Source organism: Schistocerca piceifrons, chromosome 1, assembly GCF_021461385.2.
Source record: "Schistocerca piceifrons isolate TAMUIC-IGC-003096 chromosome 1, iqSchPice1.1, whole genome shotgun sequence".
NCBI classification, from domain to species: Eukaryota; Metazoa; Arthropoda; class Insecta; order Orthoptera; family Acrididae; genus Schistocerca; species Schistocerca piceifrons.
The window spans coordinates 853,711,998-853,737,563 of record NC_060138.1 but is presented as its reverse complement, the minus strand read 5'-3'; the positions used below and the strand labels follow the sequence as shown (position 1 = coordinate 853,737,563).

Below are 25,566 nucleotides of genomic sequence, written 5' to 3'. Positions count from 1 at the left end.
AATTATATATTTGTGTAATGTTTAAAAAAAATTTAATAGCAATTTAATTGTTCCAGGTCATTTTGTTTAAAAACAGGAATACAAATTATGTTGAGAGAATATAGTTTTGATAATAAGAACAGGTTAACATTTTTTGAAGAAGACATTATTAATATTTTCCCTGTTGTAAAACATATCAATCCTCGGGTATGTATAATTACCAATAAACCACTAGAAATGTTTTGGGGCAGAAAAAATGAACAAATATTAAAAGTTCTGTACATTATTATTATTATTATTATTATTATTATTATTATTATTACAGTAAAACTTCTGAATAATGGACATCTATGGGAAAAATCAAAATATCTGCTTTTAAAATGTGTCCACTATTCATAAAGGATAAAAATACAGTATAGAATACAGTATGTACAATGTACTGTGGATAGAAAAGTACTATACTAAGATGTACTATATAAATAAATTAATGAAAATTTATATTTGTTTAAATGCAGTCACTGCTGGATTTGTGATGGTATGCACCTGTATGTCGTACAAGTATATCTGGGTAAAAAAAAAAAAAAAAAAAAAAAAAAAACAGAACTGCAAATTTTGAGATGTGGTATGATAGACGTTTTGCTGTGGTTGACTTCTGAAATGCTCAGAAAATTGATAAACAATTTTAAGAAGCCTAAATTTCAAGCACTAGCATAATAAAGTATTAAAAATTTTTTTCATATATCCTGGAAGGTTGGTTTGAAATAATCATGTAATTTTTTTGTGAACCAGACTCATTTTATGTAAATGACTTCTCATGTGTGTTTCAGCTGCAGAAGTTATACTGGGCCCCTCTTTGTCACATTTTACTAAAAAATAGTGTTTCAATTTTCTTAGTTCTTCAACTGCTTGCTTGTTTGGATGTGGAGTAAAGTCCAATTCAATTAAATCGTTGTCACCTTCATCCTGTTGTCCAATCTGAACAGTCACCACAGTCTTCTTGATGAAGCTCTTGTATGAGTTCACTTATGCCAGTTGATGTATTTTTTATGAGCAGTTTATCATCAATATTGGCATATGCCTCAGGTCCACCAAATTCCTCTACTCAAGTCTGAAATTGTTTTCTTCATATCATCAATCGCTGAAGTACAGCCATTAAGAATGAACCATGAATTCTTGAAACAGTTGCTGTTTGTAGTGGATATTACTTGTCTTAAGACTGGAGAAATCCATAGAATTACATCCAGTACACTGATAGATTTTCTGAGTTCATATCCGGAGAAAATTAGAGACAAAATATGTCTCAACACTTTTTGCATGTAAAACACTCTGAAATGTTGAATAATCCCCTGATCCAGTGCTTTCCCCCTGCGGGTCCGGGGATTAGAATAGGCCCGAGGTATTCCTGCCTGTCGTAAGAGGCGACTAAAAGGAGTCCCACCCCCTCAAGGGGGTCGTTAGCGCCTGCGTCCGGAGACGGACGGTTCCACGACCTCTATTTGCGGTCATTTTGCTTTTTCACTTCTCGTTTCTTCCTTCCTTTGGTTGGTTCCTTTCTTTGCTCTTTTCCACCTCACTGTCTTCCTTACTCTTTCCTTGTCTTCTTCTCCTTGCCTTCTCCTTGCCTTCTCCTTGCCTTCTCCTTGTCTTCTCATTGCCTTCTCCTCCTTGCCTTCTCATTGCCTTCTTCTCCTTGCCTTCTCATTACCTTCTTCTCCTTGCCTTCTCTGGTCTCCGCCTCGGCGTCTGAGACAGTCTGTCCTCTCTCTCCTCCTTTTCCTCTTCTTCCTTCCTCCCTGTGCGTGCCTGAAGGCCGACCCACGCGTTCGCACGTGTAGCCGGTGACGGGGTAACGCGTAATTCCCCGCCCTGGGTAGACATGTAAGGCACGCGCGTACCCCCTGGTAAAGGCCAGGCCCGGGGAGGGGTGATTGCCTGAGCTGATACCTTCTGACCATGCCGATTGGTCCCTCCGTCTGGTTCTCGGGAGGTGTGACCTGAGGTGTAAACATTCACCTAAGGCGGGAGTGCCCTCTGAGAGGGTCCCCACAAGGAAGGAGCGCGCCATCGGAGACGCTGGCAATCATGGGGGATTCCTCCGCAATGGATTTCACTCGATCTGTCTCGACTTCTGCCCAAAAACGGAAACGTGACCAGCCATCAGTGACAAAAGTACTACCGCCTGCCCAACAGTTCCTCGTCGTTTCTCGATCTGAGGACGGAAACGATTTTTCCTCTGTTAACCCTTTCGTTATCCAGAAGGGTGTAGATGCCATAGCCGGATCTGTCAAATCTTGTACCAGGTTGCGTAACGGTACCTTATTACTAGAAACTGAGAGCGCCTTTCAGGCACAAAAACCGCTTCGGGCCACACTCCTGTACACGTTCCCTGTCCGGGTGGAGGCTCACCGAACTTTGAATTCGTCTCGTGGTGTGGTCTATACTAGCTCCCTCGACGGACTAACTGACGAGGAGATTCAATCTTTCCTCGCTGAGCAGGGCGTGACGGCTGTCCATAGGGTCATGAAAAAGGTCAACAATGACCTTGTACCGACCCGGACGCTATTCTTAACCTTCGATAGTGTTAAGCTGCCATCGCGCATCAAGGCGGGCTACGAGGTTATTTCTGTTCGCCCCTATGTCCCGACACCTACGCGCTGTTACCAGTGTCAGCGTTTCAATCACACTCGACAGTCTTGTTCCAATGCGGCTAAATGTGTCACTTGTGGCAGGGATGCCCATGAGGGTGACTGTCCACCTCCGTCTCCTCGTTGTGTGAACTGTCAGGGTGACCATGCCGTATCCTCCCGCGACTGTCCTGTCTATAAGGAAGAATGCTGTATCCAAGAAATTCGGGTCAAAGAGAAAGTGTCCACCTCGGCTGCTCGCAAGCTATTGGCTAGTAGGAAGCCCACGCTGCTCCCAGCGGGGAAATACAGTACTGTCCTCGCCTCTCCTCGGACTACCAGGGAGGTGGCAACCCAGACATGCGATCTGACCTTCAGCACCACGGTCGTCCGTTCGGCCAGTGCTAAGATCGCCCGGTCAACGTCTCCTCTTCCTCCCGTCACCCCTCAGCCAGAAGCACCTTCATCAGCTTCTGCCAAGACGAAGACCAGAAGTCCGATGCACGGGCCTTCAAGAAGGAACCATCCCGTGCAGACTTCCTACGTACCTCGACCTCCCAGCCTGCGACCGGTACTTCCACCAAACGTCCTTCCAAGAAGGCTCATAGGAAGCACAGTTCTCCTTCTCCGCCACGGCGCTTTTCTTCTCCTGCGCCACCCAGCGGTTGCCGCCCCAGGCCGTCATCCGTTTCGCCTGGCCGCACCGCTGGTAGCCGAACATCTGGCCGTTCACCGGCGGAGGCAGCTCCCCCTCCCGGCCATCTTCACAAGATGGCCGATGAACCTATAGACCTCATGGATGATGACTGTCCGCCTACTGATAGCGGCGGCAGTGCTCACTCGAAGCCAGGCCCTCAGCGGCCTTCAAGGTGACCCCTTCTTTCGTCTTTCTTTTCTTCTTACGATGGCACTTCTTCACTGGAATAATCGCAGCATTCGCTCCAACCGAGAGGACTTGAAGTTGCTGCTCTGCTTGCACCGTCCGCTCGTCGTAGCCCTCCAGGAAACGAAGCTACGCCCATGCGATCAAATTGCCTTGGCACACTACAACCTCTGTGCGTTTTGACCTACCCCCTGTGGTAGGTAGCCCGGCCCATCGAGGGGTTATGTTGCTGGTCCGGGATGATATTTACTACGATCCCATCACGTTGCACACCGGCCTGCAGGCAGTTGCCATCCGAATTACTCTCCCCACTTTTACATTTTCTATTTGTACCGTTTACACTCCATCGTCATCTGCCGTTACCAGGGCAGACATGATGCAAATTATTGCTCAGCTACCTGCACCATTTTTGTTAACTGGAAACTGCAATGCCCACCATCCCCTTTGGGGCTCTCCAGCATCCTGCCCGAGGGGCTCCCTGTTAGCAGACCTTTTCAACCAGCTCAATCTTGTCTGCCTCAATACTGGCGCCCCTACTTTTCTTTCGGACACATCTCACACCTATTCCCATTTAGACCTCTCTATATGTACTCCCCAACTTGCACGCCGGTTTGAGTGGTATCCACTTTCTGATACATATTCGAGCGACCACTTCCCGTGTGTTATCCATCTCCTGCAGCATACCCCCTCTCCGTGCTCCTCTAGTTGGACCATCTCCAAGGCAGACTGGGGGCTCTTCTCTTCCAGGGCGACCTTTCAGGATAAAACCTTCACAAGCTGTGATAGTCAGGTCGCACACCTCACGGACGTCATTCTCGCTGCTGCTGAATATTCCATCCCTCACCCTACTTCTTCTCCACGTCGCGTACCGGTCCCCTGGTGGACTGCAGCATGTAGAGACGCTTTACGTGCTCGTCGACGTGCTTTACGCATCTTTAAACGCCACCCTACAGTGGCGAATTGTATCAATTATAAACGATTACGTGCTCAGTGTCGTCGTGTTATTAAAGAAAGCAAGAAAGCCAGCTGGGCTGCTTTCACAAGCACCTTCAACAGTTTTACTCCTTCTTCTGTTGTCTGGGGTAGCCTGCGCCGACTATCTGGCACTAAGGTCCACTCACCAGTTTCTGGCTTGACGGTCGCGAATGACGTCCTTGTGGCCCCTGAGGATGTCTCCAATGCCTTCGGCCGCTTTTTCGCCGAGGTTTCGAGCTCCGCTCATTACCACCCTGCCTTCCTCCCCCGCAAACAGGCAGAGGAGGCTAGGCCACATAACTTCCGCTCCTCGAATCGTGAAAGTTATAATGCCCCATTCACCATGCGGGAACTCGAAAACGCACTTGGCCGATCACGGTCCTCCGCTCCAGGGCCTGATTCTATTCATATTCAGATGCTGAAGAACCTTTCTCCTGCGGGTAAAGGTTTTCTTCTTCGTACTTACAATCGCATCTGGATTGAGGGACATGTTCCCGCATGCTGGCGTGAGTCTATTGTTGTCCCGATTCCTAAGCCGGGGAAGGACAAGCACTTGCCTTCCAGTTATCGACCCATCTCGCTTACCAGCTGTGTCTGTAAAGTGATGGAGCGAATGGTTAACTCTCGATTGGTTTAGCTGCTCGAGTCTCGACGCCTACTTACCAATGTACAATGTGGATTTCGTAGGCGCCGCTCTGCTGTCGACCATCTGGTTACCTTGTCGACCTTCATTATGAATAACTTCTTGCGGAAGCGCCCAACCGCGGCTCTGTTCTTTGATTTGGAAAAGGCTTACGACACCTGTTGGAGGGCGGGCATTCTCCGCACCATGCATACCTGGGGCCTTCGTGGTTGCCTCCCTCTTTTTATTCGTTCCTTTCTAATGGATCGACAGTTCAGGGTACGTGTGGGTTCTGTCCTGTCAGACACCTTTCACCAGGAGAATGGGGTGCCACAGGGCTCAGTTTTGAGCGTCGCTCTCTTCGCCATAGCGATCAATCCAATAATGGATTGCCTCCCAGCTGATGTATCAGGCTCCCTTTTCGTAGACGATTTTACCATCTATTGCAGCGCGCAGCGTACGTGTGTCGTGGAGCGCTGTCTTCAGCGTTCTCTTGACCGTCTTTACTCCTGGAGTGTTGCCAATGGCTTCCGTTTCTCTGCCGAGAAGACGGTCTGTATTAACTTCTGGTGCTACAAAGAGTTTCTCCCACCGTCCTTATGACTCGGTCCCGTTGCTCTCCCATTCGTGGAGACAACAAAATTTTTAGGTCTCACATTTGACAGGAAACTTAGTTGGTCTCCACATGTGTCATATTTGGCTGCCCGTTGTACCCGTTCTCTAAATGTCCTCCGTGTTCTCAGTGGTATGTCGTGGGGAGCGGATCGAACCGTCCTGCTTCGTCTATATCGGTCGATCGTCCGCTCCAAGCTGGATTATGGGAGCTTCGTATACTCCTCTGCACGGCCATCCATCTTACGCCGCCTCAACTCCATACAACATCGGGGTTTACGACTTGCGATCGGAGCGTTTTATATTAGTCCCGTCGAGAGTCTTCATGCTGACGCTGGTGAGTTGCCACTCACCTACCGGCGCGATATACTGCTTTGTCGGTATGCCTGTCGGCTACTGGCAATGCCCGACCACCCGTCTTATCGTTCCTTTTTTGATGACTCTCTCGACAGTCAATACGGGTTGTATGTCTCTGCCCTGCTACCCCCTGGAGTTCGCTTTCGTCGCCTCCTTCAACACCTTACTTTTTCACTCCCTGCAACCTTTCGAGTGGGCGAGAGCCACACGCCACCTTGGCTCCAGGCTCAGGTTCGCGTTCACCTTGACCTCTGCTCGCTCCCGAAGGAGGTTACCCCCGGTTCAGTCTACCACTCCCGTTTTATCGAACTTCGTTCGAAGTTCATTAATATGACCTTAATTTATACAGATGGCTCTAAGACCAATGACGGGGTTGGATGTTCCTTTATTGTCGGGGCACAAAGTTTCAAATACCGGCTCCATGGCCTTTGTTCGGTCTTCACAGCTGAGCTCTTTGCCCTCTACCAGGCTGTCCTTTACATCTGCCGCCACCGACATTCTGCATATGTCATCTGCTCCGATTCCCTGAGCGCTATCCAGAGCCTCAGTGATCCGTACCCGGTTCACCCTTTCGTGCACCGGATCCAACGCTCTCTTCAGCAACTGGTGGACGTCGGTTCTCCGGTTAGTTTTATGTGGGTTCCTGGCCATGCCGGTATCCCTGGGAACGAAGCTGCAGATGCCGCGGCCAAGGCTGCGGTCCTCCAGCCTCGGACAGCATCTTGTTGTGTCCCTTCGTCAGATTGTAGCAGGATAATTTGTCGGCGCATTTTATCGCAGTGGCATGCCGATTGGGCTGCACTTACAGACAACAAACTTCGGGCCCTGAAACCTCTTCCCGTGGCTTGGACGTCCACCTCACGCCCTTCTCGGCGGGAGGAGGTCGTTTTGGCCCGGTTACGAATTGGCCACTGCCGGTTCAGCCATCGCCATCTGCTGACGGCTGGGCCGGCGCCGTTCTGCCCCTGTGGGCAATTGCTGACGGTCTGCCATATTTTAACGGTCTGTCCGGATTTTAACACCCTGCATCTTGATCTTGGCCTGCCATGTACTGTAGATGCCATTTTAGCGGATGACCCACGAGCAGCTGCTCGCGTTCTTCATTTTATCAATTTGACGACCCTCTCAAAGGACATTTGATTCTGCTGTTTTCCTTTTTTAATCCTATGCCTGTCAGTCTGTCTTTTATCGTGTTTTCTGTTTCGTTGCTGTTTTAAACTTGTGACTCGCGGTGCATTCCTCATGTAGTCTGGGCGCTAATGACCGTTGAAGTTGTGCTCCCTAAAACCACAAAAAAAAAAAAAATGATCCAGTGCTTGTTACGTGAAGTTGAATTTGGCAGCAAAAAGATTATTTTTGCATTTTTTAGTGCAGCATCATAAAGGAAAAGGGCATTAGCCACAAGCAAAATCACCTTGCTCCTTTGTCTTTTCATTGTTCTATCAGATGCCAGCAACCATTTAGTCATTATTGCCCTCATCACTCAAGATGGTTTATTAGCATTCTGCTCCATGTTCTATTTATTCGAATGAATATCCTTAAAACATCTAGACTTGGCAGCCTTAACAATAATGAAGAGCTTTTCAAATTTGCCTGTCATATTAACTCATAGTAGTATGGTGAGTCACTCTTTTGAAATTTTGCTTCTTGAACAGTTTTCATCTTTCAAGGTCATTGTTTTATTGGGAATTTTTCTGAAGAAAAGATCAGTCTCATTATAGTTAAAAATGTTTCCTTCTTCATAATCATCACAAATTCCTCTTACCCTTTTTTGCCACTCTTAACATGATGTTTTCGTTCACAAACTGGATTCACCACACATGGTTGGATAAGAGATATTGTGTTTATTCCTAAATTTGTCAAGTCAACCTACATATGCTTTAAAATTGTGAAGTCCTAAGTCCACGGTGATAGTAAGTGTGAGTGCTGTCTCATGGATCAGAGATAGAGGACCTGATGACTTTCATGTATATCCACTGCAGGTGGGGATTATGTTGTGAAGTGGGCTGTGCCTGTATGTTGGGCACTGAGAAGGCACAGCTGATTACACCTGTGGTGGAGAGGCTGCTGGTTATGAGAGATAGCATTGCTGCTGGACAGGTCTGGAACCACATGGTAGCGACAGAGGAAGTCTGCACCAATAACTGATTTGGCTACATCTGCGCTGATGAATGTCTAAGTGAATAAGTCACTGAGGCCAAGGAATAGTGTTTAGACATGTGATTCTTAGACTTGGATTGTTGTAGCATTTGCTGCACAGAGTTGGATGGATGTGTAGGCTGGCATCTGACATGGTGAAAAGGACACCAACATGCAGACCTCTGAACTAGTGTTGACGAAATACAGTCGGCCATGGCCATGATGCAGTCACATACAGAGAGAGTAGTGTTGGGAAAAAGGCAGGTTGATACAGTCTGTCGTCATTTTGGGTGTCCAAGTGACTTGGATATCCTGCATGGTCCAGTGTGCCTCTTGGTAATTGTGCATGAAGTTTGGGAAACTCCATGGCGTAAGACAGTTGCGAGCAGAATCGGCATATCGTGCATGGTACCAGCAAAAGAGATTCTGTGCAGTCTCAGCATGGTCAAAACATTCTGCACAGGCATAGTCAGTGGCATTATCTGCAGGTGCAGTGCAGTTGGTGGTGTTCTACACAGTTGTGGATGCAGCAAGATAGTGGGGGTATGTTGTGACTATGCAAAGGCCATCCCTCTGACTGAATACATTGACATCAGAATTGATGGAAGTCAAGTGAGGTTGGCTCAGCTCATGGTAAGCAGGAGGTTGGTTGTGCAACAACTGTAGTCGCAATTCATGCTCTCTGCCATTGCTGTCAACATTATTTATGTGTTGTCCATGCTCTATGGTAGAATATATTTTATCAGCAAGTTCAAGACGTGCATCCTAAGATTCATGTTCATGGGTTAACAAGCAAGTTAGTTTTACGGGGGAAGCTTTACAACCCAAAAGGTCTGTAACATGTGGTCGGGCATGAGGAGGAGATCAATCTGTGGTTGGAGGCAATGCCACAATTGCCATCGATTTCTTCCTCCTCCGGGGAGCGTGTGAGGCTGCAGAGTACAGCAGCTTTCCCGGGAGGGGAAGTGGGGGGGGGGGGGGGGGGGGGTGCAGAGGTTGGAGGGGAAGATAATATCACTTATACTTACAGCATTCATGTGTTCCCTCTAGTGGCTAAGCAAAACAATGAATTTTGTACAAGCACTGATGACATCACTTGAAGCAAAATGCTGTCCACAGTGGCAAACCACAAAATTGTTGATCTGGCCAAAAAAGGAGGTAGCTTGAGATGTGTCTTGTGGCCAATGGTTTGCCAAGGTGACATTCATAGTGGAAGAACAGTTGGGCAAGTATTGTCCATGTGCAGCATGTCATGACGTTCGGTAGGCAAAGTAGGAGACAGTGCAAACTGGCTGAATGAGGTCCAGAGAGGTAAGATTCACGTAAGACACGACTGATAGCTGTTAAAATGTGAGCAGTCACAAATCCAACTGGTTAGATTGCTGTAACTATGGAATAGCCTGGTCTGCGAGTGAAACAAGGTCACATGTAAGATCAAATAGTACACTGTCTGATACAATCTGTTGTCCAGAAGAATATCACTTCACTTTTTAACAGACAAGATTCATGCAAGATGTTACCCATTGCATCTGATGATGTGACATGAGAACCATTGTCCAACACCATAAATTGCACATCACAATGAGGGGACAAAGGCAACATAGTTGCAGTGCAATAGTCATAAATATTTAAATTATGTGTAGACACGGTCATCAGGGTTACCAATGTAGTGCTACAGTGTACACACTGTGATGGCAATGAATAATCACACAACCCAGGTACAATATAGCAAACTTATGAAAAGGACAGTTATTACTCACCATATAGCAGATATGCTGAGTTGCAGATAGGCACAACAAAAAGGCTGTCAGAAGAATTTTCGACGAACAAGGCCTTTGTCAGAAATAGACAAAATGAAAGCGCGCGCGCGCACACACACACACACACACACACACACACACACACACACACACACACACACACACAAAACCTCGCACATGTGACAACAGTCTCTTGCTGCTGAAGCTTCAATGGCTTGCAGTGTAGCCTCAGTAGGCAGAGACTGTGGTCGAGGTCGTGGTCGTGTGCGTTCGCGTGTTTTGCCTATCCAATAAAGGCCTGGTTGGCCGAAGCCCTTCTGACAGTGCTGCTGCTGTGCTTACCTGTGACTCAGCATCTCCACTATATGGTGATTAGCAGCTATCATTTTCATAGTATTGTTACATTCCATCCTGGATTTTCCATTGATTGATGTGGCACACTTTTTTAACAAAACAGGCCTACACATCAGAAACATCCGGATTCAACAGAGACATCAAACAAACTGATAGTTTTTTTGCGCAAGGTGCCATTTGACTGGCAGCAATGTTGTTTGATGACACAGTGTTCACACAGGTCTTTAATATGTTAAATCATAAGGATCACAGTTTTTATATAATGGTTTTATTATTGTCATCTTCAGTTATTTAGGGAAAGTACCAGTGCTGAAAGAAGCATTACTTACATCTAAAACCAAAAAACCAATCTATTTGCTGTGATCAATTACTTTGTCTGGAATTCCATCAGCATCAGGACAACAAATTTTTTAGTTTGCTGATGGCATTTTCTTGCTCTTGGATTATTACAGGATACAAAAATGCAGTATTAGGATTTATAGTGATGTTATGATTAATCTTTATATGGTCTTGGGTTTTTATAATGTTTTGTGCTATATGTAAATTACAGTTGAATCTGTTGGCAATAGGTAAAGGATCATTTATAGTTTTGTCCTTACTTTTAATAATAATGTTGTTGTTTCTTAATCTGCTTCTGGCTAAGTTTTTATTTATCACTTTTCAGACTGATTTCATTATTTTTGTTACCCTTGTTTCTACTGAGGAATAAACCATTGTTTAATTTTTTGTTACGGCAATGACTTTAATATAAAATTTCTAATAACAATTGACATACTGTTTCAGAGCTTGATTTAGCCTTGCTGATTTACTTAACTTTCTAAGTTGCTCTCTTTATTTTGTTATCTGCTATGTTATCCATGTGTTAGTTTGCTTTTTACTTTAATTTTCTTAGGAGAGACTTTGATTTTATAGTTATGTTTGTAACAACTCAAAAATAACTGACTTCATATCTACAGTGTCATGTTTATCTGTATCCCAGTTTAGGATTTTCAATTCTTTGTTAAAAGATTTAAAGTTGTCATCTCCTGTAGATGTATTTCTCACTTACCCTGTAATTTAATGTAACTGTATAAATAAATAATGTACTCACGTAGCAGAGGCAGGAGAACACATGTAAAAGCTACAGAAGTGGGCAATCTTTTGGAGCCAGTGGCTCCTCCTCCTGGCGGAGGGGTTGAAGGGGAAGGAAGAGGGATGACTAGTGATGTTTGGAAATGAAGAGAATTATGGAAAAAGTCACCCAGAACCCCGATTTAGGGGAGATTTATTCTACAAGTTTCCGTACACAACACTCAAACTTTTTTGTCGCACCAAAACTAATTTCTTTGCATTCAGTACCTTGTGTGACATATGCTTGTTCATCCACCTTTAAGAGTTTCTCAATGAAAGCTGCTACACACTTCAAATCCTGTTATTTTGGCAGTACAAACTTTGTTTTCCTTTAACCATTGTTCACTTACACATAAAGTTGAAATATCCTTTAGATGATCAATCAAAAGTACTTCTAATTCAGAAATCTTATTTACACTCCTGGAAATTGAAATAAGAACACCGTGAATTCATTGTCCCAGGAAGGGGAAACTTTATTGACACATTCCTGGGGTCAGATACATCACATGATCACACTGACAGAACCACAGGCACGTAGACACAGGCAACAGAGCATGCACAATGTCGGCACTAGCACAGTGTATATCCACCTTTAGCAGCAATGCAGGCTGCTATTCTCCCATGGAGACGATCGTAGAAATGCTGGATGTAGTCCTGTGGAACGGCTTGCCATGCCATTTCCACCTGGCGCCTCAGTTGGACCAGCGTTCGTGCTGGACGTGCAGACCGCGTGAGATGACGCTTCATCCAGTCCCAAACATGCTCAATGGGGGACAGATCCAGAGATCTTGCTGGCCAGGGTAGTTGACTTACACCTTCTAGAGCACGTTGGGTGGCACGGGATACATGCGGACGTACATTGTCCTGTTGGAACAGCAAGTTCCCTTGCGGTCTAGGGATGGTAGAACGATGGGTTCGATGACGGTTTGGATGTACCGTGCACTATTCAGTGTCCCCTCGACGATCACCAGTTGTGTACGGCCAGTGTAGGAGATCGCTCCCCACACCATGATGCCGGGTGTTGGCCCTGTGTGCCTCGGTCGTATGCAGTCCTGATTGTGGCGCTCACCTGCACGGCGCCAAACACGCATATGACCATCATTGGCACCAAGGCAGAAGCAACTCTCATCGCTGAAGACGACACGTCTCCATTCGTCCCTCCATTCACGCCTGTCGTGACACCACTGGAGGTGGGCTGCACGATGTTGGGGCGTGAGCGGAAGACGGCCTAACGGTGTGCGGGACCGTAGCCCAGCTTCATGGAGACGGTTGAGAATGGTCCTCGCCGATACCCCAGGAGCAACAGTGTCCCTAATTTGCTGGGAAGTGGCGGTGCGGTCCCCTACGGCACTGCGTAGGATCCTTCGGTCTTGGCGTGCATCCGTGCGTCGCTGCGGTCCGGTCCCAGGTCGACGGGCACGTGCACCTTCCGCCAACCACTGGCGACAACATCGATGTACTGTGGAGACCTCACGCCCCACGTGTTGAGCAATTCGGCGGTACGTCAACCCGGCCTCCCGCATGCCCACTATACGCCCTCGCTCAAAGTCCGTCAATTCACGTCCACGCTGTCGCGGCATGCTACCAGTGTTACAGACTGCGATGGAGCTCCGTATGCCACGGCAAACTGGCTGACACTGACGGCGGCGGTGCACAAATGCTGCGCAGCAAGCGCCATTCGACGGCCAACACCGCGGTTCCTGGTGTGTCCGCTGTGCCGTGCGTGTGATCATTGCTTGTACAGCCCTCTCGCAGTGTCCGGAGCAAGTATGGTGGGTCTGACACACCGGTGTCAATGTGTTCTTTTTTCCATTTCCAGGAGTGTATTATACCCTAAATGTTTTAATAAAAAAAGGCTAATAATATGATGATATCCTTAGGATCTATCAGATTGCTGATCTCATCATTTGATGGCTGCCTGTCTGGAATAAAAAATTCTTGAAATGGCCTGGTGGTGACCGTCGTCTTTTGCTTAAGGGGCAGATGGTTTTTACTACTTCTTATAGTTCAGCTGATACTGTTGTTGATGGTATCAGGGGGGTGTAGGCTTTTCTGCTTGAAGATGATGGTTGCTGCGCTGCAGATGTTGCTGACTGGGCTACATGAGGCAAGAGAAAATGGGCTCACTATACTTGCATCTATATATAGTTCTAGGAACTTTCAAGCAGTAAAATGTAAATGTCAGAATGAGTAAAACTGATGAACATACAGCTGAATCAAAGCTCATTAATCCATGTGTGTGCATGTGGCTAGGGCCTCCTGTTCAGTGGACCAGTTGCCTGGTCAAGTCTTTTTAGCTGATAGCACTTGGGTGACTTATATGTTGATGAGGATGAAGTGATGATGAAGACAACATCCTGCTCCTGAGCAGAGAAAATGTACAAACCAACCAAGAATCGAACCTGGGCCCCTCGCATGGCATTTTGCCACACTGGTCACTCAGCTACAGGGGGAGACATTAATCCACTATAGCTGTATTTATTAAAGTCCTTGTAGTTGCACACTACACGTTTCACAACACTTTTAGTTGCATCTTCTGATTCATCTAAGTAAAAAAAATTACCAGTACTATTACTGCACTGAGTAAGTAATTACGTAGGATAAGTTATTTGTGGATTGAATGAGGGCTGAACCGCACAGTAACCCTGGGTTCGGTGTGGGGCGGCGGAGGGGTGAAGTGGACTGTGGTGGTCGTCGTGGGGGTATGGACCAATGCGGCTGCAGCGGGGATGGAGCCTCTCCATCGTTTCTAGGTCCCCGGTTTACATACATACATACATACATACATACATACATACTGAGAAGAAATATTGAGACTGAAGAAGCACTGAGGTGATTATTGTCATGTTGTAGAAGATGCTCTGCAACAGGGTATTGTGTGTTGCTAGCACACACCTTATGACTATCCTATTCAACCTAACTGATAACTTGGTGGTAGACATAACAATGTAGAAGGCCAATTGTTTACATAACAGCTGGTACATGACATGTTGTTTCACAGGTGGCACTCCCTTTGATAGTGTATGTCTCAGTTACAGGGCTAGTACAGGTGGTGGTAGGAAGGTGTGTAGGGCAAGTATTGCAGTGGGGCAGTCACAGGGGTAGAAGCTATATGTTAGGGAAATGGGTGCAGAAGGAGCATAGAGTTCTGACCAGGATATTGTGGAGATTTGGGGGAGGATAGGGTTTTGTCCACCCCTCCCCCCCCCCCCTCTCTCACCCACAGATATATTGTCAGAACCCTATATTCTGTCTGCCCACTCCTACACTATAGCTCCAACCCCTGTGACCATTCCTGCTTTAAGATCTGCCCTACGCACCCTCCTACCACCACTTACATGCCGTATAATTGACGATACGTATACTATGAAAGGGAGAGCCACATGCGAAATGACACATCTTGTGTAGTAGCTGTAAAGCTGTATGTAAACACTGTTCAGCTTTCTACAATCTTCAGTGGTATGACTACCGCCAAATTATCATTTTGGTTGAATGGACATAGGCCCACACATCCCATCTGGGTTCTTCCCTCTGACACAGTTTCTCAGAATTCTGAAGGTGTGGACTGGTGTTCCAATCCAATATGTCCTTGTTTCTTACCGCCCACTTGTGCTTAATTTATGTTAATATCTTCAGTCTCAACATTCCTTCTCAATAACTATTCCTCTGTTTTGGTTTTCTACATCTTTTATTTTCTGACCTGTCCATTTTTCCACTTCCACTATGTATTATGCCCTTAGCTTTCCATTCTTACTAGCTCTTGCACTGTTCTGTCAGCAATCTCTATCTTGCTTATTGCCCGATCTTCAATGTTTAAGCTTTCAGGTTTTCAAATCTGATCCTGTGCATTCCCCAACAGTAAGTCTTTTCTTCTCATCCCATCCAGCGCCTCTCTCCTGACCTGGGGTTATGGACAAATTTCCTGTAATTTTCCCATTTTCTAAACCTTGCCAGTCCTTTTCCTTCATCCCTCTTCTGTCCCCTCAACCCTTCTGCCAGAATGAGGAGCCACAGGTTCCCAAAGCTAGCACATTTCATTAACTTCTGTGTGTTTTCTCTTGCTGCAACTTGGTGAGAAGAACTTTTGTCTAACCAATTATATTTTCAAAAATTGATTATTTTTGTTGGTGTATTGTTTTGACAAGTTTTTTGCAGTACACCTACTCATCCATATATTTTTTTTTTTTTTTTTTTTTTTTTTTTGTTAAAATAATCAGCATCTTGGTTATGGAGGATAGCCTGAAGAGTTAAAATTGTAAAGGGAAACAGATGATTGAAAGCAGTAGGCAGGTTCAAATGGAAGGTTGCCGTTTTATGCAGACATGATGATATGTGAAAAGGATAGACTAGTGTGGAGAGCTGCACTGAATCAATCTTCAGACTGAAGACCACAACAACATAGCCATTAATTAAATAGTTTTCTGTTAAACCAATAATCCTACTTTATTAAAGAATGTCTGCACAGTTCTGTTACACTGAACAATATCTTCAGAGATCCTCAGAGTAATGTATTTGGATATAAATCTCATTGGCGCCATAGTAGGCCATAATCTGAAATCAAAAGGAAAGTTTACACGAGAAAACTATAACATTATGAGAGAGAATTGCATGAAGTATTTTGCCTAAAGGAAGCAAAATATTTAGTACTGCTGACACACACACACACACACACACACACACACACACACACACACACACACACACACAGTCCACAACTACTTTTTTTGGGTGGGGAGGGGGGGAGGGAGGAGGATACTTTGAAGTAGTTTAAAAATGTACAGGTCACTCAGACTCCAAGATGAGTGGGAACTACATGTTACGAGGAAGTACTGTTTTAACGCATTTTGTATTAGATAACTTTCTATTTTGTATGTTTGGCAGTTTGGTATGTGTGCTGCTCTGACCTCAGCTTTTCCTTTGGTTTATGTTGCCTAAATATTGACCACTATGTGTTAAAAAATGCCACACATTCATTGTTCTTAAAGAGAGAGAGAACTGTACATACCTCCCATTCATTATTTATCTTTTTTATCTTTTAGGCAACTGATGCTTACAACTTTTACACTACTGGCCAGACAAAGATTCAGCAAGGATACTTAAAAGATGGGTATGAACTAATAAGTGAGGCTCTCAATTTGCTCAATAATGTGTATGGGGCTATGCACCCTGAAATTGCGCAGTGTTTACGTATGCTTGCACGCCTGAACTACATAATGGGTGAGCATGCTGAAGCAATGGCTTACCAACAGAAAGCTGTTCTTATGTCGGAGAGGGTCAATGGCATTGACCACCCTTACACCATTACAGAATATGTGAGTATACTTAGTTATAAAGTGGGTATTCTTACCTGATCATTAGAAACAGCCAAAATTGGCTGAATTATCATGGACATTATCTTTCTTTGTACAACAAAGATTGTTTTTCTTTACATATGTGCATTTAGTAAGACTAAGACTGACAACATCTTAAGACCAGCTGACCAGTCTGAGGACAAAACTAATTCTTGTATGGGAATGGGGGGGGGGGGGAGAAATGTCAGAGGTCCAAGTATTCTAACACCACGTCATGTTAATTTAAGCTTTGTTTTCGGATAAGTTAGTATCACACTACATTAGTGTATCTCCCCATTTAGATTGTGATCGGCTAATTGATTTTACTCTTCGTCAGGATTATGAATTCATCATAATATCAAAACTTTCACTAGTATATAATAATAAAACAGAAAGTAAAGATGGAACATTCTCTGTTTTTGAGATAGAACCACACCTTCTACTGGAACAGAAGTAAATGTACTAGTGCTGGCGGATGTAGAAATACAATCATAAATTAAGAAGGGAAACAGAAAATGAAACTCTAGGTTTTCAAACTCTTATGTACTGTATTCATTAGGAGAACTTTCACACTTTCCATGATTGGTTTTCTTTGGAAGGTGGGGTGGGGGGCAATTTTTCACAGTTCCTACTTTCTTCCAATGCCCCTCTCAGGTACATGAGCAGTGTTCAAAAGAAAAAGTGTGAAACACTGTGAGTATAATTGAAGTGCTATGAGTATAATTGAAATAGGCACCAGAGGCCAGAGCACAACTATCCCACTGTTTCATGAGCTGAACTAGTCCCTGTTCCCTAAATTCCTGTGGCTCTGACAGGAGCCAGTCCTCTGCTGTGTCCTTCAGTCCATTGTTGAAGTGCTTAGCTTTTAGATGTGTTTAGCAGACCTAACACATGGAAGTCACTGGGTGACATGTTTGGGCTGCAGGACGGGTGCCAAAGCTGCTCCCACATGAAATTGGCCATTACATGTTGTATACATGGAAGAACCCTGGAGATACTAAAAGGTATCAGATAGATTATATAATGGTAAGACAGAGATTTAGGAACCAGGTTTTAAATTGTAAGACATTTCCAGGGGCAGATGTGGACTCTGACCACAATCTATTGGTTATGACCTGTAGATTAAAACTGAAGAAACTGCAAAAAGGTGGGAATTTAAGGAGATGGGACCTGGATAAACTAAAAGAACCAGAGGTTGTACAGAGTTTCAGGGAGAGCATAAGGGAGCAATTGACAGGAATGGGGGAAAGAAATACAGTAGAAGAAGAATGGGTAGCTTTGAGGGATGAAGTAGTGAAGGCAGCAGAGGATCAAGTAGGTAAAAAGACGAGGGCTAGTAGAAATCCTTGGGTAACAGAAGAAATATTGAATTTAATTGATGAAAGGAGAAAATATAAAAATGCAGTAAATGAAGCAGGCAAAAAGGAATACAAACGTCTCAAAAATGAGATCGACAGGAAGTGCAAAATGGCTAAGCAGGGATGGCTAGAGGACAAATGTAAGGATGTAGAGGCCTATCTCACTAGGGGTAAGATAGATACCGCCTACAGGAAAATTAAAGAGACCTTTGGAGATAAGAGAAAGACTTGTATGAATATCAAGAGCTCAGATGGAAACCCAGTTCTAAGCGAAGAAGGGAAAGCAGAAAGGTGGAAGGAGTATATAGAGGGTCTATACAAGGGCGATGTACTTGAGGACAATATTATGGAAATGGAAGAGGATGTAGATGAAGATGAAATGGGAGATATGATACTGCGTGAAGAGTTTGACAGAGCACTGAAAGACCTGAGTCGAAACAAGGCCCCCGGAGTAGACAACATTCCATTGGAACTACTGACGGCCTTGGGAGAGCCAGTCCTGATAAAACTCTACCACCTGGTGAGCAAGATGTATGAAACAGGCGAAATACCCTCAGACTTCAAGAAGAATATAATAATTCCAATCCCAAAGAAAGCAGGTGTTGACAGATGTGAAAATTACCGAACTACCAGTATAATAAGTCACAGCTGCAAAATACTAACACGAATTCTTTACAGACGAATGGAAAAACTAGTAGAAGCCAAACTCGGGGCAGATCAGTTTGGATTCCGTAGAAACACTGGAACATGTGAGGCAATACTGACCTTACGACTTAGCTTAGAAGAAAGATTAAGGAAAGGCAAATCTACATTTATAGCATTTGTAGACTTAGAGAAAGCTTTTGACAGTGTTGACTGGAATACTCTCTTTCAAATTCTAAAGGTGGCAGGGGTAAAATACAGGGAGCGAAAGGCTATTTACAATTTGTACAGAAACCAGATGGCAGTTATAAGAGTCGAGGGACATGGAAGGGAAGCAGTGGTTGGGAAGGTAGTAAGACAGAGTTGTAGCCTCTCCCCGATGTTGTTCAATCTGTATATTGAGCAAGCAGTAAAGGAAACAAAAGAAAAATTAGGAGTAGGTATTAAAATTCACGGAGAAGAAATAAAAACTTTGAGGTTCGCCGATGACATTGTAATTCTGTCAGAGGCAGCAAAGGACTTGGAAGAGCAGTTGAATGGAATGGACAGTGTCTTGAAAGGAGGATATAAGATGAACATCATCAAAAGCAAAACAAGGATAATGGAATGTAGTCTAATTAAGTCGGGTGATGCTGAGGGGATTAGATTAGGAAATGAGACACTTAAAGTAGTAAAGGAGTTTTGCTATTTAGGGAGTAAAATAACTGATAATGGTCGAAGTAGAGAGGATATAAAATGTAGACTGGCAATGGCAAGGAAAGCGTTTCTGAAGAAGAGAAATTTGTTAACATCGAGTATAGATTTAAGTGTCAGGAAGTCATTTCTGAAAGTATTTGTATGGAGTGTAGCCATGTATGGAAGTGAAACATGGACGATAAATAGTTTGGACAAGAAGAGAATAGTAGCTTTCGAAACGTGGTGCTACAGAAGAATGCTGAAGATTAGATGGGTAGATCACATAACTAATGAGGAAGTATTGAATAGGATTGGGGAGAAGAGAAGTTTGTGGCACAACTTGACCAGAAGAAGGGATCGGTTGGTAGGACATGTTCTGAGGCATCAAGGGATCACCAATTTAGTATTGGAGGGCAGCGTGGAGGGTAAAAATCGTAGAGGGAGACCAAGAGATGAATACACTAAGCAGATTCGGAAGGATGTAGGTTGCAGTAGGTACTGGGAGATGAAAAAGCTTGCACAGGATAGAGTAGCATGGAGAGCTGCATCAAACCAGTCTCAGGACTGAAGACCACAACAACAAACAACATGTTGTGTAACCTCGGAGACTTGGGTTATTGTGCAGCAGAGTCACTCCCTCCATTAGCAACACAGGCCGTTTGCCCTTCGTGGACTTAACGTAGGCTATGGACAACATACTTTTTTAAAGAGGTGTCCAGAACCTAAAAATACCTTTTAGCACACTTACAGCAATATTAATGCACTTCCTATGTTGTGTACCGTTGACTTTTTTACCACCCCAAAAAGAAAAATTAAAAATAAAAGTTTCATTCACTGTTGCTGACTTTTACTCTCAACATACTTTTCAAAGACATACTAATGTGTAAGGAGGACCCTGAACCTTGAAATATTGACTATGTCTTTCATTGGGGACTGTGATACTTACTATTGAGACTTAAATTGTTTTAAGTTCAACTGAATAATTTAAAACATGTGTGAAATCTGGTAGAAGAATTCATTAAAAACAATAAATATTTTTTCATTATAATAGAAGGAAACATTCCACGTGGGAAAAATTATATATAAAAACAAAGATGAGGTGACTTACCGAACGAAAGCGCTGGCAGGTCGATAGACACACAAACAAACACAAACATACACACAAAATTCAAGCTTTCGCAACAAACTGTTGCCTCATCAGGAAAGAGGCAACAGTTTGTTGCGAAAGCTTGAATTTTGTGTGTATGTTTGTGTTTGTTTGTGTGTCTATCGACCTGCCAGCGCTTTCGTTCGGTAAGTCACCTCATCTTTGTTTTTGTATATAAATATTTTTTCATAATTTTAAAATATAAAATACCTGACTGGATTAAAATATTTTTAAAGGTGGACATAAAGTACCCCTACACCGGTACTGTGAGCGTTAAGGGTTTTCCGCGATTGAGGAATTCAATGAGTATTGTACCTCAGACGTAGAAAATATCTTGTCTGCTGAGGGCACAGCTTTGAATTATTTTTTAGGGGGAGATGATGACACATTCTTCCGCAAATTTCAACAAGCTTGGTTGTTATGACATTTCAAACCTTTCCATTTGAGCACTTCTTATAATATCCTGTCACTTCTACTTTTAACATACCACAGCTGCCTAAGATTTGCTAATAATAAACATTCAATAAAACATGTATAGTATTTTAAGATGATGAAAATAATGATAGTAACTTGCTTACATTAATCCTCAGCACATTGGTTTGGCATAACTTAAAGGAATAATAATGTACCCAATTCAAAATAAGAATTTGCTGTAGGTTTGCAGGACAAAATTAGATTAAGTGCTAAGTGCAAAAACTGCATGGATAAAAGAGTGCTGAAGGTGGAGGAAAAAAAAATGCTGAATTGAGAGCAGAAGAAAAAGAACTGATTCAAATTAACATGTTCCTCACATGGTCAAAACTGGAAAGATGATGGAGGAGGAGGAGGAGGAGGAGGAGGAGAGAGATTCATACTGTTAACAAAGCAAAGATGAAAGTGAAATAGATGGACATAAGTAAGTGTGCACAATAAGGAGTCAGGATTCGCAGTATGAACAGTGGATATGTTTTACACCACACATAGCAAGGGAATCTCAACTCAACTCCTCAACTATGTAGTAGTTTGTTGTTTTTACTCCTTAAATTTATACTCCACCAAGGACTTTGCATTACCATGAAAAATATGTAATGCCAGAGAGGGGAGAAATGGAAATAAAAAAAGAACAGTTGATGGACAAAATAGAGGATGGCAACAAAGAGAGGACAAGACTGTGTGCAAGAATGGAAAAGAGCCCAATTAGCAAAAAATTTGTGATAATGGAGATTCCACCATAGGAAACAATAAACAAGCAAAGACATGAATTGAGGACAGCCAACCAACAAAAAGCAGCCCACACTCTTGGTCCAATGTAAATAAATAAAAAAAAGAAAGAAAGGAAAAATACAGCTATCCATTAATCATCTGCAGGTAGATGAGAGGTTGTCCAGTCCAGCAGACCTTCTTATGATAAAATATATCTGTATATAATAATATATTGTCTTTTGATAGTCAGATTGCATAAATGTCCATTCTACTGCGATGGCAAAATGACTGCTACTGACGTTTGGTGTGAAATATCAAGTAAAACTTAAGACATGGCCAGTTTCTGTTCTATTGAGTTTGTTCCTGTCCTGTTGTTTTTGGTGTTTTATCGTCTGTCTGACCTTCATGAGATACTTTTGTGTCGGTAGTTGATTTTTATTTAGTTATTTATCCATCCTTAGACAATGTACATTCTATGGATGTCGTCAGTGAATGTACAAATTATGGTATGAAGTCTAAATATTTTCTTAACAAATGCCATAACATTATTTAATAAGCATAGGTACTTTGACCTAGAACTAACATACACAAATACAAAGCTCTGCATAAAGCAGACATAAATACATAGGCATAAATACATAATACATGAATGGAGAAAAAATATGTCATCAGGTATAACTTATGTTAGGTGTTCCCAACAATTCTTTGGTTTTCATGTAAGATATTCGTCCAAAGTGTAGAAATAATGGTCTTGCAAAAACTGTTTCAAAGTTTTTTGTAAGAAATAATACATACTGCTAATTATTTTATATTCTGTGGCAGCTTATTGATTATAGTGCCTCAATAATCAGGACTGTTCCCGACCTTTTAGATTTTTTTCTATCTAAATGGAGGCAATGACTCAACCTTCTGTTATGATCATGAATAATGTTATTAAAGCTATAATTGTCAAGATTTTTTTCTTATATACATTATAGTCTGAAAAATAAACTTGCAAGGAACAGTCAAAATACCCAGGTTTTTAAATAATTCTTTGCAATGAGCCTATTTACTGCATTTAGTCATTATTGTTTCAGCTCTCTCTCTTTTAATCTGAAAACTGTTTGTAGGTTCTGGGTACTATTTCCCCAAAAGATTATTCTGTAGCTAAGGATGGCATGCACATAACCAGAGTAAGCTGACATTACACAGATGTCACTGCATACTGATGCAAGAGCTCTAAGCATGTAGCATGCTGTGGAGACCCTGTTTGAGATAATCATGACATGTTCACTCCATTTTAGTTGGCTGTCGATGTACAGGCCTAGAAATTTAGTGTTAGCTACATCTGCTATTGAAGTGTTGTGTGGTTTTAAATTTATGGACTCATACTTCTTGTTTATTCCAAAGCACATGATGTTTGTTTTCTTAATGTTGAGAGTTACTCTGTTCTCTGTAAACCATTTGTAAACATCTGGTAGTGCTTCATTGGCTTTTTCCAATAGTAGATCTATGGGATATATTATCTTTTAGAGAATGTTACAATGTTAAAGACTGTTCAGTGGTTGTGATAACCTTACAGGCTTCTCTTTTCAGAAGACCTGGCCGTTTTTAATTTTTTTGAATTATTCACAGTAATGTAATACTGCAATAGTGTTAAATTAGTATTAAAATAATATCTTCATTATCAATACAATTATCTTCACAAACTTTGAAATGAATGCTTATTTCATATCGCAGAACTCTGATGACTTTATTTTTGTTGCTGTCAGTTTACCATTTACCACAATATGCTTTAGAGCACTAACTGTGGTGGTGGTGGTGGTGATAACATAAGCCTGGTCTCTCATTAATGAACAATAAAATTGGTAATCAGTAGTGAGATGCCATATTATATGTTTTATATTCCATTTCTATTTATTTTTAACATGTAAACAAAATTTTCACTGTAATTAATAAAAAAAAGTTACGAAATACAGTAAAAAATAAAAATAGAGGAAAATTATTTTGTGTGTGTGTGTGTGTGTGTGTGTGTGTGTGTGTGTGTGTGTCAGTAAATGATCCGTTTGTTTTTGTTCCAGACACATCTTGCTCTATACTGTTTTGCCAACAGTCAAGTGAGCACTGCACTGAAACTCCTATATAGAGCGCGGTACCTGGCACTGCTCGTTTGTGGCGAGAACCACCCTGAAATAGCACTACTTGATGTAAGTAAACTATACTTTTTTTTATTTATTTTGTATTTATGACTATGCAGACTGCAATGGTTTTGAAAGTAATCGCTGGAAAGATTTTCATTAAATAAATACTGTTAAGAAAATATCCCCCTTAAAGTGGCAACAAATGGAAACACGTGGAAAGATGCAATTGCTAACTTTCAGATACAGAGCTCCTTTCTCTGGTGGAACAGAAAAAGGGTTAGAGCAGAAAGAACCAGTAAGGTGTAGAATACAGGAAAAGGAGCAAGACATGGGTTCTGAAATAACCTTGTTGTCTCTGAAATCCCAGAGGTTTTCCACACCATAAATCTGTATCTGCAAATGCTTCCTAACCTCCAAAATCTGCATACCTACCAGCCTCTAAAGATAAAGTCATCCAAGTACTTCCTCCAGAACCAGACATAACAAGAACAGAGAATGTCCATTATAATTATCCGGGCTGTTATGCCGTGGTCGGTTGAGAAATTCTGTGTCGATTCCCAACGTTTCGTCTCCGACTGCGGGAGACATCTTCAAGGGGGTCCGTAGCTCGATGGAAGGTCCAACACACCCACTGGCTCGCAACTGACTGCCGCTAAATTCCGTGTCCGCGCGCTCCCACGCCGCGGCATGACGTCACGTGTTTTGAAAACGTCAGTGCAATTGGCCGCTGTCCGTTGCCGTCGATCGCCATTGCCATCACCCAGTAGTGGACGGGTGGTACACATCATCTTTAACACCAGCATCCATATACTGTTTAATTTCACGCCCTCCTCCTTTTGGTTGAAATTATTTGGGTGTTTAGTGATTTCGATTGCCTCCCTGTAGAGCCTTTCGTAATATCCGCTTGTGGCCGCTAGTACTTGCGTCTCCTCGAAACGAATATTGTGGTTCCCTGGCTGGAAAGCATGCTCCGCAACAGCTGATCATTCAGTTTCTCCTCTTCTACAATTTCCCTTGTGCTCTTCCAAAAGTTTAGAAACTGTACTTTTAGTGGTACCCACATAAACATCACCACAGCTGCATGGGATCCTATACACTCCAGCTTTTTCCAATGGTTTGCGAGCGTCCTTGGCAGGCTTAAGGTATTCCTGTATCTTCCTGGTGGGCTTGTAAATTACGGTAATATTCCACTTCGTCAAGATCCTCCCTATTCTTTCCGTTACATTTTTAACAAACGGCAGGAAAACCTTAGATTTTGCAGTAGCCTGTACGTCAGTATGATTTCTGCATGGCTGCCTCAACGCACGTTTTATTTCGGTGGACGAATATCCGTTCTTCATTAGTGCATTGTGGAGATGTTCCATCTCAGCATCGAGCAACTCAGGTTCACAAATGTTTCTAGCGCTGTCCGCTAACGTCTTGATAACACCCCGCGTCGGTTGTGGGTGGTGGTTCGAATCCCGGTGCAAATAACGGTCCGTGTGCGTGGGTTTGCGGTATACTGAGTGGCCCAAAGTACCATTTTCGTTTCTAAAAACAAGCACATTGAGGATATGTAATTTGCCGTCTACCTCCTCCTCCATTGTAAACTGAATTCTCGTGTTTATACTGTTCAGATGTTCGTGGAACTGGCTTAGTTCCTCCCTACCATGTCTCCACAGCACAAACGTGTCATCCACGTATCGGAACCATACATT

The 25,566-nt window shown here is 43.1% G+C and overlaps 1 protein-coding gene across 1 annotated transcript in view; it reads left to right on the top strand.

Annotated features, from left to right (window-relative positions):
- LOC124715667 (clustered mitochondria protein homolog) overlaps positions 1-25,566 on the top strand; it is a 382,421-nt gene that overhangs the window by 327,367 nt on the left and 29,488 nt on the right. The window contains exons 18-20 of the mRNA XM_047243113.1: positions 57-186; positions 16,455-16,727; positions 23,810-23,935. Coding sequence (XP_047099069.1) covers positions 57-186; positions 16,455-16,727; positions 23,810-23,935 — 529 coding nt within the window. The remainder of the gene's footprint in view (positions 1-56; positions 187-16,454; positions 16,728-23,809; positions 23,936-25,566) is intronic.